General features: G+C 45.1%; 1 protein-coding gene across 1 annotated transcript in view; it reads right to left on the bottom strand.

Annotated features, from left to right (window-relative positions):
* nin (ninein (GSK3B interacting protein)) overlaps positions 1–17,623 on the bottom strand; it is an 81,491-nt gene that overhangs the window by 25,895 nt on the left and 37,973 nt on the right. Inside the window, exons 5-16 of the mRNA XM_084311087.1 lie at positions 16,761–16,806; positions 15,581–15,777; positions 13,472–13,618; positions 11,292–11,459; positions 10,696–10,832; positions 9,768–9,908; positions 7,634–7,808; positions 6,889–6,999; positions 5,511–5,600; positions 2,977–3,109; positions 2,011–2,132; positions 516–1,639 (exon numbers count right to left, since the gene is read on the bottom strand). Coding sequence (XP_084167213.1) covers positions 516–1,639; positions 2,011–2,132; positions 2,977–3,109; positions 5,511–5,600; positions 6,889–6,999; positions 7,634–7,808; positions 9,768–9,908; positions 10,696–10,832; positions 11,292–11,459; positions 13,472–13,618; positions 15,581–15,777; positions 16,761–16,806 — 2,591 coding nt within the window. The remainder of the gene's footprint in view (positions 1–515; positions 1,640–2,010; positions 2,133–2,976; positions 3,110–5,510; positions 5,601–6,888; positions 7,000–7,633; positions 7,809–9,767; positions 9,909–10,695; positions 10,833–11,291; positions 11,460–13,471; positions 13,619–15,580; positions 15,778–16,760; positions 16,807–17,623) is intronic.

Genomic DNA, 17,623 nt, shown 5'->3' with positions numbered 1-17,623 from the left:
GCTTTTTTTTTGGCACACGGTTTATCCGGATCTCTCTCAAAGACCCATTTCTGAATGGATTTTTATAAAATTTTGACCTGTAAGCCATAAGACTTCAGGCTATGGATCCGTGGTGTTTTCCAGCTTATACCTATTAAATTATTTTATTGCAACCGCTACAGAAAAATGCGAGTACACAAGTTCAAGTTCAACTCAAGTTCAGACCTCCGTTACTCTATTTCATTAGCACTAAAAGTTCCTTTCTTGCATTAGTACCTTCAGAATGTCATCTTCCAAAAGAGACCAGGCTTATGCATGTGCTATAAGTATAAAACTAAGCTTTGCAAAAAAAGTATGCAGTGCTCAAGTTCAAGTAAAAAAAAATTGCCATTTTTCTGGGTGCATGTTAAGAGGTTAAATGAGGGTTCAATTTAGAGAAGACATTGTATATAAGTATAGTACATAGACTAGTAATTTGATCATTCCCATCCTTGATTAAAAAATAGTCCCCCATCCCTCAGTGGCAAGTGTCTCACCTCTCCTCTGCGATGTCCTCGCGCAGCTTGTCCAGAGTGCCGCTGAGCTCCTCCCTCTCCTCGCCGTGCTTGGCCGTCAGCTCCTGAAGAGCCTCCCTGTGGCTCTCCACTAGGCGGGTCTTCTCCTCCTCCAATAACTGCCCTAGCCTCTTCTCCATCTCCTCCTTCCTGGCTTCTAGCTCCTCCCTCTCCTCACTCAGTCTATCCTGGAGCATCCCTTCGTAATCCTCCTCCAGCTGTAGCTTCTCCCTCTCCCACTCCTCCCCAAGTTTCCTCTCCCTCTCCTCGTGCTGCTCCTGCGACCTCGACCTCTCCTCGGCTAACCTGGTGAGCAGCACCTCCTCCTGGCTCTCCTGAAGCTGAGTCCGTTCGATCTCCCACTGTTCCCTGAGCGTGCTCTCCTTCTCCTCCTGCTCCTTGAGGAGTCCCAGCATCCCCTCTTCCAGCACCGCCTGTAGAGACTCGTTACTCTGCTCCTCCAGCTGAGCCCTCTCCTTCTCCCACCGCTCCGTCAGTCTCAGCTCCAGCTCCTCGCGCTCCGCCTCCAACCTCAAACCCGTCTCCTCCAGCCTGGCCTTCAGTTCCTCCTCGTGGGTTTGTTTCAACTCCTCCTTCTCCTTCTCCCACTCCTCCAGAAGCCTCTTGACCAACTGGGCCCGCTCCTCGTGGCGTTTTAACCGCTCCTCTTCCAGCCTGTACTCCATGAGCTCCTCCTGCTCCTCCTCCAGCTTGTTGAGCTCCAGGGCGTGCCGCGTCTTCAGCTCCTCCAGCTCGATGTCCAGGTTCAGCTTGGCCATGGCCTGCCGGGCCTCCACGCCCTTCAGCCGCTCCTCCAGGCCCGCGGCGTGGCCGTGGGCCTCCGACAGCTGCCGCCTGAGGGCTCCCACCTCCTCCTCCTGCCGGTGCTCCAGGTCCGTCCTCTCGCCCGCCTGCCTCTCCCCCAGGCTGGCGCGCTCCAGCTCCGCCTGCTCTAGCTGGTTCTGGAGCGTCTGCGAACGGGTCTGAGCGGTGGCCATCTCCGCCTCGAGAGCTTGGACGTCCTCCAGGTACCGGAGGGATATGGCCGATTTGTGCTCCTCGTGAGCTTCCCTCTGCTCTGCCACCTTCTGTTCAAACTCACTGACCTGCAAGTATATGAGGAAGACCGAAATCAACCACCCATCCATCCATGTAAAAATAAACACACTTACATTTAGTAATTTTTCTTTTTGTACTATAAGTCAAAGTATAGTATATAATGTATTATACTAAATTATGTTAAATAAAGTAAAATTTTATGGAAGATTTTTTTTTAAGGGGGTAGGGATCAATAAGCTTAGCTTCCCTCTACTCCTTTTTTGAACATGTCAACAAACTAACTACTGTACATTGCTCTTGACTTTTTGCTTAATTTCTTTTCCATTATGATTGTTATGTATGACGGAGCTTGATATTGTGATTTGTTTGGAGGAATATGGAGAATACGTATGTTCAAAAATAAAATTGTAAGACTCGCCTTGCTCTGCAGCTGAGCCTGTAGATCCTCCAGCTCCCGGAGGTGCTGCTCCTTCAGCTGCTCCAGCATCATCTCCGCCTCCAGGCTCATGCTGAACGGCTGCACCTCCTCCGATCCGATACCTGGAGAAGAGGAAGAGACAGAAGAAGAAGAAGTCTTTAATTGTCATGCAGATTAAATGGTAAATGGCTGCTTTTTTATATAACGCTTTTATCCAAAGCGCTTTACAATTTGTTCCTCACATTTTACCCATTCACACACACATTCACACACAGACTATGCAAGATGCCAACCTGCTCATCGGGAGCAATTAGGGGTTAAGCGTCTTCCTCAAGGACACATCAACACGCTGCCCAGGAGGAGCAGGAATCGAACCGGGAACCTCCGGATTGCCAGACGACTGCTCTACCTCCTGAGCCACTGTCATCCCCCAGATTAACACACACGCATGCGAGATGAGCGACCCACAGGAACACAAACACGCGCACACACACACACACACGCACCGAGTCGCAGATGAAATGTCTCTCTGCACTTTTCCCATCCTGCCCCCCCCCCCCCCCCCCCCCCAAGGGCAGCCGGTAGCAGACACAGGCTACCAATCCAAGTGCTCCTGTCCAGTCTTCGCAAGGGACTCGACAGCGTTAGCGATCTGTTCTGCATGTTTTTCCATTGGGTTTATCCCTTTTTCTGGAGGAGAAACCCTTGCAAGCACGGGGTGCCGAACATGCAAACTCCACACAGAAAGGCCCGGGAAATGCCCCACCTGGGTATCTGGTCCTCCAAGTGGTAATCATTGAACCCAGGACCTTCTAGCTGTGAGGCGACCGTGTTAACCACTACACCACCGTGCCACCTCCTAGATAGGAGCTCGACGTTCAACACAAGATGAGTCTTTTCTTTAACGGCTGTGGAGATGAGAAACACATCACAGAGAATGATTCTGTGTCACATGACGACGCCCACCTGGGTCCGACTCGTTGCCGGGGCTCTTGCTCTCCAGCTCCTCAGACAGGGGCTTGCAGGACTGGGACCCCCGGCCCAGAAGGTGGAAGTCCTGCAGCTCCGACTGAAGCTCATCGATACGATCCTGCAGCTCCTGCCAAGCAAATGGTAAATGATGGTGAATGGTAAATGGTAAATGATGGTGAATGGTAAATGATGGTGAATGGTAAATGGTAAATTATGGTAACATAGTTATATAGTACTGTTACATTTGTGACATATACGATATGCAAATATACAGTACTGTTACCCATAGATCCTAACAGAGAATATATACATACGGTGGGGAGGAGACTGTCTATTAGGAGGCGGTGGGGGGGGGGGTTGGACATTTACGGTGGGCAGTTTCGAATTGCAGCCTCCCGTAGGTGCTCTTTAAGAGCAGTTTTGAATGTGGGTAACTAGGGATTCACATCTTTTTACGGCTGTGGGTAGGGCGTTCCACATTGTTGTGGCATAATTGCGAAATGTGTTTAGTCCCTTGTTTGTGCCGAATCTGGGTTGCACATGATTTGTGGAACTCCCTCTGGTGTTGTGGGCGTGGTATTCACTGACCTTTGGGAAGTATTTTGACATGTACATGGGTACCTGTGTGGTGTAGTGTATCTTGAAGACCAGGCCCATTGCAAGTTGCTGTACTCTGTCGTCTACTCTAAGCCATCCTAGATAGTCAAAGTGGACAGGGGTGAGGTGGGTTCTAGGAGTAAGGTCAAGTAGTAGTCTGACCAGTTTGTTTTGTGATGTTTGTAATCTTGTTTTTAGCGCCTTTGAGGTGCTTTGGTACCATGAGGTGCAAGCATAGTCGTAGTACCCTTGAATGAGTGCTCCTGCCAGAGTCTTCAGGGTACCAGAGAGGAGATCTGGTACAAAAATCTAGTTTGTTGGTTGACTGTAACTGAGAAGCCATCGGTCTTGCTGAGTTTGTTATTTGATCCGAAGGGAATGGACTCTGTTTTACCCAGGTGTAAAAGTTTGTCATCAGCGAGCCAGGTGCAGATTTTGCCTAGTTCCGAGCTTGGTGTTAGCACACGAAGAAGCTGCTACATGAGTGCTCTAGGCCGGGAGTTTGTTGAAGTTTCCTTAAACAATCAAATTGAAATAAACGTTTCCATATTTAAGGTTTTTTGTAGTATGTTCCAGCTATCAGCTGCCGCCAGTGATGCCACAGATTACTTGTAAAAGTAATCTGATTACTGATTACTGATTACTCCTTTAAAAAGTAATCCAAATTACTTTACTGATTACTTGATTATCAGAGTAACTTAGTTACTTTGAAAGTAACTAGGTTACGAAGTCGTCGTCGTTCCCCCAACAGTTTTTTTAAACGCTTTATTGAAAGTGCATAAATTGTTTTTAACTTGTTTCTCTGCACATAACGTAAATTGTTAAACTAGTGCTTCAGCTTCTGTACCATCAAGTATGGTAAAGCAACAGTCTATGATGCTCACAGCATTAGAGCAGCCAGCCAGTGGTTTTACAAAACCAGTGTATCACATCTAACAAATGCAGGCTGAACTATTCAATTATATCAACTGTAACTATTAAATTGTTTTTATAAATGTCTCTCTATAAACATACAATCAGTCTCTCTTTAACATGTAAATTAACTGTAAATCTGGCAAATAAGAGCTTTTGCTCTGCCACCATCAAATATACATTAATCAAAAGGGAAAGAAACAATCTCTCTCTTTTGCTGTTTGGCTGGCCTCCGAGTCCTCCTGTACCTAGTCGAAGCGTCGGCTAGTGTTGTGATTCCAGATGCTTTCAATGCAATTGAATGTGCTGTTTTTAGCGGTAGACAGTATTTTGTTTCCTCCGCATATGAATGTTTTTTTCACCCGGCTTAGCTGACACAAACGTGAAGTAGTGACTGAGGCTACGTTTAGACAAGCGTTTTGGGGTGGAATTCTCCGTGCTGCAGACGAGGCTGTAACTACGGAGCCCTGCTGTCACACGATTGGCGCATATGTCACATGACGTGCTGTGAAGACCCGCCCTACTCTGCCTCTGATTCGCAGACTGTGGATGGGGAATGTGATTGGACCAAAGCAGAGTCACTCACAGACAGAGGGTCCAGTCACGCCGCGGGACACATTGTGTATTTAACCCTTTCACTGCCACACGACGTCACTCCCAAATAAGAAAAACAGCTAAAAATTTATTTTTGACTGTCGAAAACTAAATAAAATACTGCATTCCGCCTGCATTATGAATTTATGATGAGATAGTAACGAAATAGTAACGCACAGCCACTTGAACAAGTAACTGCAATCAGATTACTGGCTTAGTAACGCGTTACTGGCATCACTGGCTGCCGCGTACTGAAAGGAGGAACGGCCTTGTGAGGAGTTGGCATGGGGGGCGTTTACCAGGATATGTGTGGCTGACCGGGTGTGGTCATTCGGGAGTGGACGAGGCGAGTAAGGTAAAGGGGAGTACGGCCTAGAAGTGTTTTATATAATATGTGTATAATACGGTGGTGAGGGTGTTCTTACCCTGCACTGCTCCTCGTAGCCACTGCGCAGCCGGTTGATACGTTCCTCTTGGAGGAAGAAGTCTGCACAGCCGGGGTCCAGTTCTCCGAACTGAAGAACACAACGGGATGACTTTCAATTTAGGCATTTGCAGAGGCTAAAAACACTCAGGCAAGCAGCCTAGTAAACAGTGGTGGAAAGTAACTAAGTATTTTGGAGGTATTTGTACTTTACGCGAGTACTTTCATTTTAGGGAACTTTGCACTTTCACTCTACTACATTTCAAAGAAAATATTGTACTTATTACTCCACTACATTTATCTGACCTCATCAGCTGCTAGTTACTTTGAAGAAAAATATTTCGCATAGAAAACAAGATTATGTGCTTTCAAAATTTGAAGCATGTCAACTTCAGAGTTGTTGAACATAATCAGAGCAGCATGACTGGACCACATATCACTTTAACCTTTGAGGTCAATGGATCGAGGATTGAATGCTCCCAAGCACTGGAATACACAGACATCATGTAGAATGCATACTTTTACTTTTGATACTTACATTCAATATCAAATACTTATCTCCTTTTACTTAAGTGGGATTTTGAATAGAGGACTTTTACCAGAGTACTTATTTATCTGGGTATTTCTATTTTTACTTAAGTAAAGGAACTGTGTACTTTTTCCACCACTGCTACTAAATAATGTGTTGCATTGGACAATATGATGAATAGCAACAACAAAAGGATGAAAAGGTTAAGGGGTGACAAGGTTGAGGAAAGACATGGTTGAGGGATGACAAGGTTTGGGATGAAGTGAGAAATGGAGTACCTCTAAAACAAAGGTAACGTCTATTTTACGTCTACTTTACCGAAACTGATGACTTGTTGTACAGAACTTGTAAGTCGCTTTGGATAAAAGCGTCAGCTAAATGACTAAATGTAAATGTAAATGCCATCATAAAACATGCGTTTGTATGATCGCAGCGTCGGAAAACGACCCCCCACCCCGATGATTTTGTGAAGAAACATTATGGTAGTGTACCTTTTGACAAAGGTAGTAAAGATGGGAAAACAGCGTGGCAGTCAATGAGTTAAGGGATGACAAGTTTGAGGGATGACACGGTTAAGGGATGACAAGTTTGAGGGATGACAATGTTAAGGGATGACAAGTTTGAGGGATGACAAGGTTAAGGGATGACAAGGTTAAGGGATGACATGTTTGAGGGATGACATGTTTGAGGGATGACAAGGTTAAGGGATGACAAGTTAAGGGATGACACGGTTAAGGGATGACAAGTTAAGGGATGACGAGGAGCAAAGCTAAGTCCAGGTAGGTGTAAAGAACAACAAAATAATTATCAGTTGATTCCTTATGAACAAAACGAGAGAACGACTTCATACCTTTTCTTTGAGAATGTTATCCATGTTGGTCTGGAGTTTAGTGACCTGGCTATGAGCCTCTATCAGTCTCTCTGTATTCTCCAGCAACTCTATCTCGAGACGCCTATTTTCCTGCGAGACACGGAGAGAGAGAGAGACCATACAGAGAGACCATGAGTTACACATAAACCTGCTCAATCATCCCGTGCGTGAGCCAACTTCTGAGGGACACTCGGATTTATTACGCCCCTAAATCTGAGACATATCCTCTACAAATTATTCTATTGTTATTGTGCACACACACACCCTGCACCTTAACATGCACATACACTATACGCATGACACTTTCTGTAAATAATTTACTATTTTATCTTACCTCATTTTATTTTTATATTTTAAAATAATAAAATGTTATCCTACTACTACTTATTGTTACCAATCTTGTATTCATTGTCGTTTCTTAATGGTGCACTGTTGAGTCTGAGCTCGAAACACAATTATTTTTATTTGTATTGTTGTGTATTTGACAACAAAGAACAACAAAGAAATTAATTTGGCTCGAGAGTTATCCAGTTAAATACTTGTTTGTTAACCCTTTCACCGCCGTACTACCAAAACGGTTAACCCTTTCACTGCGACAATACACAGAAGGTTAACCCTTTCACGACCGTCGGTTGTGTGATAGTAAAGGGTTAACCTTGTCGTGTGGCAGTGAAAGGGTTAATGAATAAATATATATTTACACACACATTCTCTCTCCGTGTACCTTGATGGAGATGGAGAGGTGGTCTCTGAGGAACGTCTCGTCGTCCCTGATCTTCTCCATCTCCGCCTCCAGACCCTCTCGCTGCAGGCCGGCCTGCTGCTGCACGTGGTCCATCTCCTCCGTCAGCTCCGCCCGCACCGTCGCCACCTTCTCCTTGTGCTCCTGCTCCAGCTTCCTGGAGACGCACAAGACCAGAGGGGGGGGGGGGTTTGGGTCGGAATCAACTCGCTATTAGGGATGTCCGATATTATCGGCCTACCGATATCATCGGCCGATATCGGCATTAAAATGTGATATCGGAAAATATCGGTATCGGTTTTCAAAAAAAAAAAAAAAAAATCATATTTTATTTATTGTCAAAAGTATGCATAATGTTGTGTTAATTCCACAACAAGAGATATGTAATGTTAATTACCTGAAATTATTCCATTTTTGGGGGGGGGGGGGGGGGGGGGGGAAATCCTGCATATATCGGTATCGGTTGATATCGGTATCGGAAATTAAGAGTTGGACAATATCGGTATAGGTAAAAAAGCCAATATCGAGCATCCCTACTCGCTATCATTCCTGAAGTGGGGTTTCTTTCAAATTCAAGTATTTAAAAAAAATAATTATCTATTGGGATGAAAAGGTTGTGCTACTATATTAACCTATATAGTCCTAATCTATTTTTCAGTTGGAAGGCAATATTTTGTTGCCGTTACTTTTATTCTAACTAGTGTATATACTTGACCACATCTTGCACAGTTGTACTTATATAATTATACTATTATTCTATTGTGCTTCCATTTAATTTAGTTTATATCCCATTTTATTTGATTCCACCTTTTTATTTGACAGTTGTACAGACCTGGCCTATTTTTATTTCATAATTATATTAAATTCTATTGTGCTTCCATCTTAATTTAGTTCATATTCCATTTTATTTTATTCCAACTTTTTATTTGATTATCGGTCCGTTATTGTGTGTCCGTTAATGTCGCACCGAAAACTACCAAATCAAATTCCTTGCATGTGAAAACTACTTGGCAATAAAGACCTTTCTGATTCTGACAATTGCTCATTTGCATATACTGTAGATTTGCAGTTTGTGAGAACATGTCCTCCACAGAGAATGGGCTGCAGGCAACGCCCCCACACCTGTTCCTCCAGCCGTGGTCCAGAGATAAAAGCAAGCCAAATATTTATTGTTTAGTTTTGATATTATTTGAGGTTAGCACATTAAATAATACCATGATACAAAAAGTGCAAGGAGTGTAAACTGCCTCGTTTGGACAACAAACAAGGTGGGAATTGCAGACCTAGACAAGAGAGAATGAGATCTGTATTGTTGAATTGTTAAATCTTTTCAAATGTTCAATTCTGCATCGAGGTCGTGACACGCCTAGTGAAATATAATTACCACATCAAGGTTAGTAGGAACCAAATGAGATGGGCTGAACATGAGAAGAGACTTTCTACCTCAGATTGAGGTTGATTAAGAAGTTCTACTCGATATTGAGGTTGATTAAGAGGTTCTACCTGAGATTCAGGTTAATTAAGAGGTTGTACCTGAGATTGAGGTTAATTAAAAGGTTGTACCTGAGATTGAGGTTAATTAAGAGGTTGTACCTGAGATTGAGGTTGATTAAAAGGTTGTACCTGAGATTGAGGTTAATTAAAAGGTTGTACCTGAGATTCAGGTTAATTAAGAGGTTGTACCTGAGATTGAGGTTAATTAAAATGTTGTACCTGAGATTGAGGTTAATTAAAAGGTTCTACCTGAGATTGAGGTTAATTAAGAGGTTGTACCGGAGATTGAGGTTGATTAAAAGGTTGTACCTGAGATTGAGGTTGATTAAAAGGTTGTACCTGAGATTGAGGTTGATTAAAAGGTTGTACCTGAGATTGAGGTTGATTAAAAGGTTGTACCTGAGATTGAGGTTGATTAAAAGGTTGTACCTGAGATTGAGGTTAATTAAAAGGTTGTACCTGAGATTGAGGTTGATTAAGAGGTTGTACCTGAGATTGAGGTTGATTAAGAGGTTCTACCTGAGGTTGATTAAGAGGTTCTACCTGAGGTTGATTAAGAGGTTTCTACCTGAGGTTGATTAAGAAGTTCTACCTGAGGTTGAGATTGATTAAGAGGTTGTACCTGAGGTTGAGGTTGTTCATGTGCTCGATGGCAGAGTGGTGTTCATCCACCTCCGTGGCCAGCTGGCTCTTCAGCTTCTCCGCCTTCTCCAGGTCCGAGCGGATCTTCTCCTTCTCCCTGAGCTCCCGGTCCACCTGCTCCCTGGTGAGGAAAACAAAAGGGAAGGTTCATTCAAGTCAATCAGGACATTTTTAACCAGGGTTGCCGGTTCAATTCCAACAGTCCCCGAGCAAGGGCACCTCATATATGAAATGATCATTAAATCATCAAATCAGTCGTGCAATAGTCACTTTTGGTGAGTTGTTTCTATACAATTCACTTATATGACATTTAGGTATGACACAGGGCTACACAAGCATTTAGTATAGAAATGTGTCAACAGACTAAAGCAGGGAACCACAATATTTTGCATACAAATTATGCAGAATGTAATATCATAACTGTCTATTATTTTTCTTGCAATTGAGCTAATTTTCCTTAGGTACGGTTTTGATGTGTGTGTTCGACAGAATGTAGTATCAAAAACACATTCACAAAAAGTATGGGTTACTGAATGCTGAACTGCACTGTTATAATCACTAAGCCATTGTAAGACCTTACCTGTGTCCCTGTATCACTTGTCTCTGCTGCCCTTTGATTAAAAAACGTCTGTATGTCCATTTTCCTTTTTTTTTGGGCATATTTCAGTTAGTCACCTATAGTAAAAGTCACCTAGTAAAAGTGAGATAATTGACTATATCAAAACATGCTAGGGCTGTACCGAATAGTTCAAAGCTTCGTTCATAATGTTGACATGACATTCGAATTCTAAATCAACATAAAAAACATTAATTATAAAAAAAATAATTTTAAAATTAATTTGCCAAGGTATGGCGAGTGCCATACCTTGCCATACCAACCAAAAACGACGCCCCTGTCATGAACTCACATGAGATGCCTGATCTCGGCTTTGAAGCTCGCCAGCGCCGCCTGGTGAATCCCGTTCTTGGTGACGAGCAGCTCGTTCTCCAGGGCCGTGGTGAGCTCCCCGAGGTTCAGCTTCCCGTCCAGGTTGAAATCCAAGGCCTACAAACAGACCAAAAACATTAACCCTATACAAAATGACCAAATAATAAGAACAACCGTTACAGGGTTCCTGTAGGTTTCAAGTTCAATTTAAGACCACATTGAATAGAATTGAATAACTATTTTTTGAAAGAATATGAAAGAAGTAATTCCATAGAAATTATTGCGGCTCCGCTGGACTGATTATTACTGTACTGCTCACTTTACAGTCCAGACATTTCCCCCCAAACACATTTAAACGAAAGCGATACAGATACGTTTTATTATCATATATTTTTTTTATTCATTTAAAATAGGGACAATACATATTAATGCACATTTTCATGTAAATATACCAGATTATAGACAAAGGCAAATTTCCATCTGTAGTCCCCTTTGTTAACAGAGCAGACAATTACAAATGTACATAAACCTCACAATCACAAGAACAGACAACAGTACATCATGTACAAGTTATACCTGCAGGATCTCAAGGCTGTTCTCGATGCCCTCCTCCACCCAGGCGTCCAGGACGGACTCCACTGGAGTGTAACCCGTTCCGTCATCGAGGGTGGAGAAGAGGCGTGTGGCGATGGTGCTGGTCATGGCTGATGGGGTGGCTATCCTGCGGCCCGACTCATCAAAGGGCTGTAACAGACAACTGAAGTGACTGGAGGAAACACAATATATAAAATAAAAACAATATCATATCATCCTGTGGCTGTACCCAGGCATAAGGGCTTACGTGTGAGGCGTATAGCTGTACCCAGGCGTAGAGAGCTTACCTGTGAGGCGTATAGCTGTACCCAGGCGTAGAGAGCTTACGTGTGAGGCGTATAGCTGTACCCAGGCGTAAGGGGCTTACCTGTGAGACGTATAGCTGTGTCCAGGCGTAGAGGGCTTACCTGTGAGGAGTATAGCTGTACCCAGGCGTAAGGGGCTTACCTGTGAGACGTATAGCTGTGTCCAGGCGTAGAGGGCTTACCTGTGAGGTGTATAGCTGTACCCAGGCGTAGAGGGGCTTACCTGTGAGGTGTATAGCTGTACCCAGGCGTAGAGGGGCTTACCTGTGAGACGTATAGCTGTGTCCAGGCGTAGAGGGCTTACCTGTGAGGTGTATAGCTGTACCCAGGCGTAAGGGGCTTACCTGTGAGGAGTATAGCTGTACCCAGGTGTAGAGGGCTTACCTGTGAGGAGTATAGCTGTACCCAGGTGTAAGGGGCTTACCTGTGAGGTGTATAGCTGTACACAGGTGTAGAGGGCTTACCTGTGAGGAGTATAGCTGTACCCAGGTGTAGAGGGCTTACCTGTGAGGCGTATAGCTGTGCCCAGGCGTAGAGGGCTTACCTGTGAGGAGTATAGCTGTACACAGGCGTAAAGGGCTTACCTGTGAGGAGTATAGCTGTACCCAGGTGTAGAGGGCTTACCTGTGAGGCGTATAGCTGTGTTCAGGCGTAGAGGGGCTTACCTGTGAGGAGTATAGCTGTACCCAGGCGTAGAGGGCTTACCTGTGAGGAGTATAGCTGTACCCAGGCGTAGAGGGGCTTACCTGTGAGGAGTATAGCTGTACCCAGGCGTAGAGGGGCTTACCTGTGAGGAGTATAGCTGTACCCAGGCGTAGAGGGGCTTACCTGTGAGGCGTATAGCTGTGCCCAGGTGTAAAGGGCTTACCTGTGAGGAGTATAGCTGTACCCAGGCGTAAGAGGGGCTTACCTGTGAGGAGTATAGCTGTGCCCAGGTGTAAAGGGCTTACCTGTGAGGAGTATAGCTGTACCCAGGCGTAGAGGGCTTACCTGTGAGGAGTATAGCTGTACCCAGGCGTAGAGGGCTTACCTGTGAGGAGTATAGCTGTGCCCAGGCGTAAGAGGGGCTTACCTGTGAGGAGTATAGCTGTACCCAGGCGTAGAGGGGCTTACCTGTGAGGAGTATAGCTGTACCCAGGCGTAAGAGGGGCTTACCTGTGAGGTGTATAGCTGTGTTCAGGCGTAGAGGGCTTACCTGTGAGGCGTATAGCTGTACCCAGGCGTAGAGGGCTTACCTGTGAGGCGTATAGCTGTACCCAGGCGTAGAGGGGCTTACCTGTGAGGCGTATAGCTGTGTTCAGGCGTAAGAGGGGCTTACCTGTGAGGAGTATAGCTGTGCCCAGGCGTAAGAGGGGCTTACCTGTGAGGCGTATAGCTGTGTTCAGGCGTAAGAGGGGCTTACCTGTGAGGAGTATAGCTGTACCCAGGCGTAGAGGGGCTTACCTGTGAGGCGTATAGCTGTGTTCAGGCGTAAGAGGGGCTTACCTGTGAGGAGTATAGCTGTGCCCAGGCGTAAGAGGGGCTTACCTGTGAGGAGTATAGCTGTGCCCAGGCGTAGAGGGCTTACCTGTGAGGAGTATAGCTGTGCCCAGGCGTAAGAGGGGCTTACCTGTGAGGCGTATAGCTGTGTTCAGGCGTAAGAGGGGCTTACCTGTGAGGAGTATAGCTGTGTTCAGGCGTAGAGGGGCTTACCTGTGAGGCGTATAGCTGTGCCCAGGCGTAGAGGGGCTTACCTGTGAGGAGTATAGCTGTACCCAGGCGTAGAGGGCTTACCTGTGAGGCGTATAGCTGTGCCCAGGCGTAGAGGGCTTACCTGTGAGGTGTATAGCAGCCTGTACCCATGCGTAGAGGGCTTACCTGTGAGGAGTGGTGTCTCTTAAGTTGTCTGTAAGGCGTAGAGGCGGAGGGTGTAGGAGGCTTGCAGGGATTCAACACCCTGGAGACAAACTCCCGAATGTCCACGACTTCGTCACCACTGAGACTCTGGAGCACGTCCCCGGGAACCTGAGGAACATACAGGTGAAGCAGCCGTGTTACCAGCCAAACTTATTAACATACAGGTGAAGCATCCGTGTCACCAGCCAAACTTATTTCAAGACTACTTCTCGATTAATTAGCACCACGTCCAACCGTTGTGGATTTGGAAGATTTATTTGTCAACAGTGAATAATGATTATTTGGGGATTCTTCAGATTAGAAAACAAACGTGTGAGAAAACTCTCACCTCTATTCCTTCCCTAGAATGATCTAAGAAATGAGTCAGCAGGACGGGGACAACTCTGGCAGCTAAGGGTCAGTGGCATTGGCTGCTTTTTATATATATATATATATATATATATATATATATATATATATATATATATATATATATATGGTAAATGGCTGCTTTTTTATATAGCGCTTTTATCCAAAGCGCTTTACAATTAGTTACTCACATTTTACCCATTCACTCACACACCGACGGCGGAGGCAACCACGCAAGGTGCCAACCTGCTCATCGGGAGCAATTAGGGGTTAAGTGTCTCGCTCAAGGACACATCGACACGCTGCCCGGGAGGAGCGGGAATCGAACCGGGAACCTCCGGATTGCCAGACGACTGCTCTACCTCCCGAGCCCACCGTCGCCCCGCATTGTTCGTCAAATAGTGTCGAACTTGAGTGTTATAGTAGTATATAGACATATTAGCATGATAGGTAGTAGTATAAGAATAGTAGGGGTGGGAATCACCAGTTTCATCATGATACGATATGATATCGATTCTTTGGACAACGATACGATATTTGCCGATATCACAAAGTCTCTCACGATACAATACGATACGATTAGATTCAGGTGCCTGCGATCGATATGAGATGATATCATATGCCCATTTAACACAATCGGTAACATTTAGATCAACAAAAAAAAGGTAATGAAAATATCATTTGACATTTGTATTTTTGAGCTCTTCCAGACATTTAAAGGAAAATCAATCTATTGTTTTTAATACAAATAGACCTCCTGTTCACTGTAAAGTGCCACGTTTTTATATATTGAGCTTTAAACTTTAAGCTACATTTTTTGGAACTCAAAACTCACAACCTCCCTCTCCCAAACCGTTCCTACAACAATTTGTTGATGTTGCATGATCATGTATAGGCCTACATTTATTATGTATTATATTGTTTATGTTTAAATAACATTTAAACATCAAACTCCTCTGACCTCATCTTGTCTTTCCAAAGACGCGCGCACACACACACACACACAGAAAGGGAGAATGCTATGCTGTAACATCTACACACACAGAGCTACTGCTGTTGTTCTTGGGCAGATATGAGACTCGCCACAGGATTTTCAAAATAAGAGTATCGATATGAATCGATCTTATTACATCGCATCGATCCGATTCGATTGTTGATAATTACATCGATGTATCGATCTGGATCGATGTATCGTCCCACCCCTAAAGAATAGTAGCATAGAAGAGGTGCGTTTTCAGTCGACGGTGGACAATTGGCCAGGTTTCAGCTGTCCTGACTGTGGTTGGGGAGTTCGTTCCACCATTGTGGAGCGAGGACTGAGACACTGACTGACTGACTGACCCCCCCCTCCTGGTGTCCTCCCCCCTCAACAGAGGCCCAGCAGCTCAGCCTGACTGACCCCGCCCCCCCCCCCCCTCACCTCCAGGCCCAGGTGCACACAGAGGCCCAGCAGCTCAGCCTGACTGCCCCCCCCTCCTGGTGTCCTCCCCCCTCAACAGAGGCCCAGCAGCTCAGCCTGACTGACCCCCCCCCCTCACCTCCAGGCCCAGGTGCACACAGAGGCCCAGCAGCTCAGCCTGACTGCCCCCCCCCCCCCCCTTCACCTCCAGGCCCAGGTGCACACAGAGGCCCAGCAGCTCAGCCTGACTGCCCCCCCCTCCTGGTGTCCTCCCCCCTCAACAGAGGCCCAGCAGCTCAGCCTGACTGACCCCCCCCCCTCACCTCCAGGCCCAGGTGCACACAGAGGCCCAGCAGCTCAGCCTGACTGGCGCAGCCGTCCCGCGGCAGGTCCAGCTCCCCGCAGGCCTCGCGGAGCCTCTCCTCCAGGCGCTCCGACAGCGGCTCCGACAGCGGCCCCATGGAGCCCCGAGGTGTGCCGCCGCCGCCCGGCTCGTCCGGGTTCCACAGGTGCAACTGGCCTGCGACACGGAGGGGGGAAAACGATAAAAGAGTTAATGCTACAAGACACGAGTTGTTTGACCGGTTAATTCTGGGTATATTATTATATTCATATGTTTTCCTCAAGAGTTGTGGTTTTTGGAACATTATCAGCCCATTGACGCAAAAAAGAAAACCCACAGGACTGCAATGTTTACGAACATTACACATGTAAACAAACCTTTTACAGCCTCAAGAATGATATAAAACTAATGTTTAGCCGTTGGATACAGTCGGCTCAAGGTTCAGGAAATCTAAAATCTAAAATCACTCAAATCATGTTACCTCGCCCAGAATGCCATACGAAAATCAGTAATTTATCGAGCCCTTACTTATTGGAATAGCTGCCCAGAACACATACGTCAATTAAATAGCAAATCATCATTTAAACATAAATTACGAATGTATTACTAATGAGCAGTAGTCCAGTGGTTAATTATTTTTGTTTTTAATTACTTATTAATTATTTTTGTTTTTAATTACTTATTATTTTCTTAACTGTGACAAGCTGACTTCATCTTTCATGTGCAATATTGTTTTTTTCTTTCTTTTGTATATGATGTCTTTTATGGATGATTGTAATAAGTTAGGTTGTTGTATTGTGTATATACTGAATGTGTGTGTATTTGTATATATGTATGTATATAGTGTGTGTGTGTGTGTGTATGTATACGTCTATATGTATGTGTGTATATGTGTATACAGTACATATATATGTGTGTGTATGTATATAGTGTGTGTATGTATGTGTATGTATACGTCTATATGTATGTGTGTATATGTGTATACAGTACATGTATATGTGTGTGTATGTATATTTGTATGTACACGTATATATTGATATGTGGGACTTCTGACCCCAGGAAGACTAGCTGGTGCCATTGGCATCAGCTAATGGGGATCCTTTTTAATAAACAATAAACAATAAACTATGAGTGTAAAAAGAAAAACGTCTTTGACAAACCTTCTGCTTCATACTCCTCTGGACTCGTTTCGCGAGCATTCCAGCGCTGTGGAGAGAGAGAGAGAAAATGTTTTTTTTGTCAACAATTAATGATTACACAGAGTAGATCACAGCAGAGCATCGTTACAGATTAGCCATTTAATATTTATATACAAACTCCTAACTGAATAACTTGAAAATGGTTTCACAATACCAGTTTCCCTGTTCCGAGTTTGCTCTGCATTTGTTGCAATCTGCATTTTGTTAGGATGCCCCTCTAACTCATAGAATGAACTCCAACAGTCCTTAAAGCTCGAGATTCTCTCCTCTGTTGCAGAGTTTAAAACCTTGATCTCCAACCTTTGTCAATCAAGTTGTACGTGTTTTAATTGATTTGTTATCCTTGCTTTTTGCCTCGTCTTATCGTTCTGATTTTGTATGCTGTGTGATTTTATACGCTTATTTTTGTACGTACACTCAACGTGACTCTAAATGAGGGAAGCCCCGGTCGCCTTTCAACTTTAAATAAAGGTTTGAAGAGGGGCGGCTAGGTGGTGCAGTGGGCAAGGCGCTCACCACCAATGCAGGAGACGCTGGGTTCGAGCCCAGCTCTCCGCATTGCATTCAGCTTTGCTGGTCGTTCATACTAATACAATTGGCAGTATTAGGGGGTGGGAAGCTGATGGGTGGGGATCGGACGTTGTGTACAGCGACTCCTACAGGTCGGTTGGTGCGCCTGCGCAGTAGAATCAGGAAACGACGGGAGCGGCGTCCCTCCAAAGCGCAGACCCCCAACGCTGAAAGATCGCGCTGCGCAGGTGGAAAGATGCGACGGCTGCTACCTCGAGTACCGGAGAGGACACGTGATGTAAGGCTTCGTCCAC

This window comes from Notolepis coatsorum, assembly GCF_963971535.1.
Source record: "Notolepis coatsorum genome assembly, chromosome: 3".
Classification (NCBI taxonomy): Eukaryota; Metazoa; Chordata; class Actinopteri; order Aulopiformes; family Paralepididae; genus Notolepis; species Notolepis coatsorum.
This window is presented reverse-complemented; position numbering and strand designations above follow the sequence as displayed.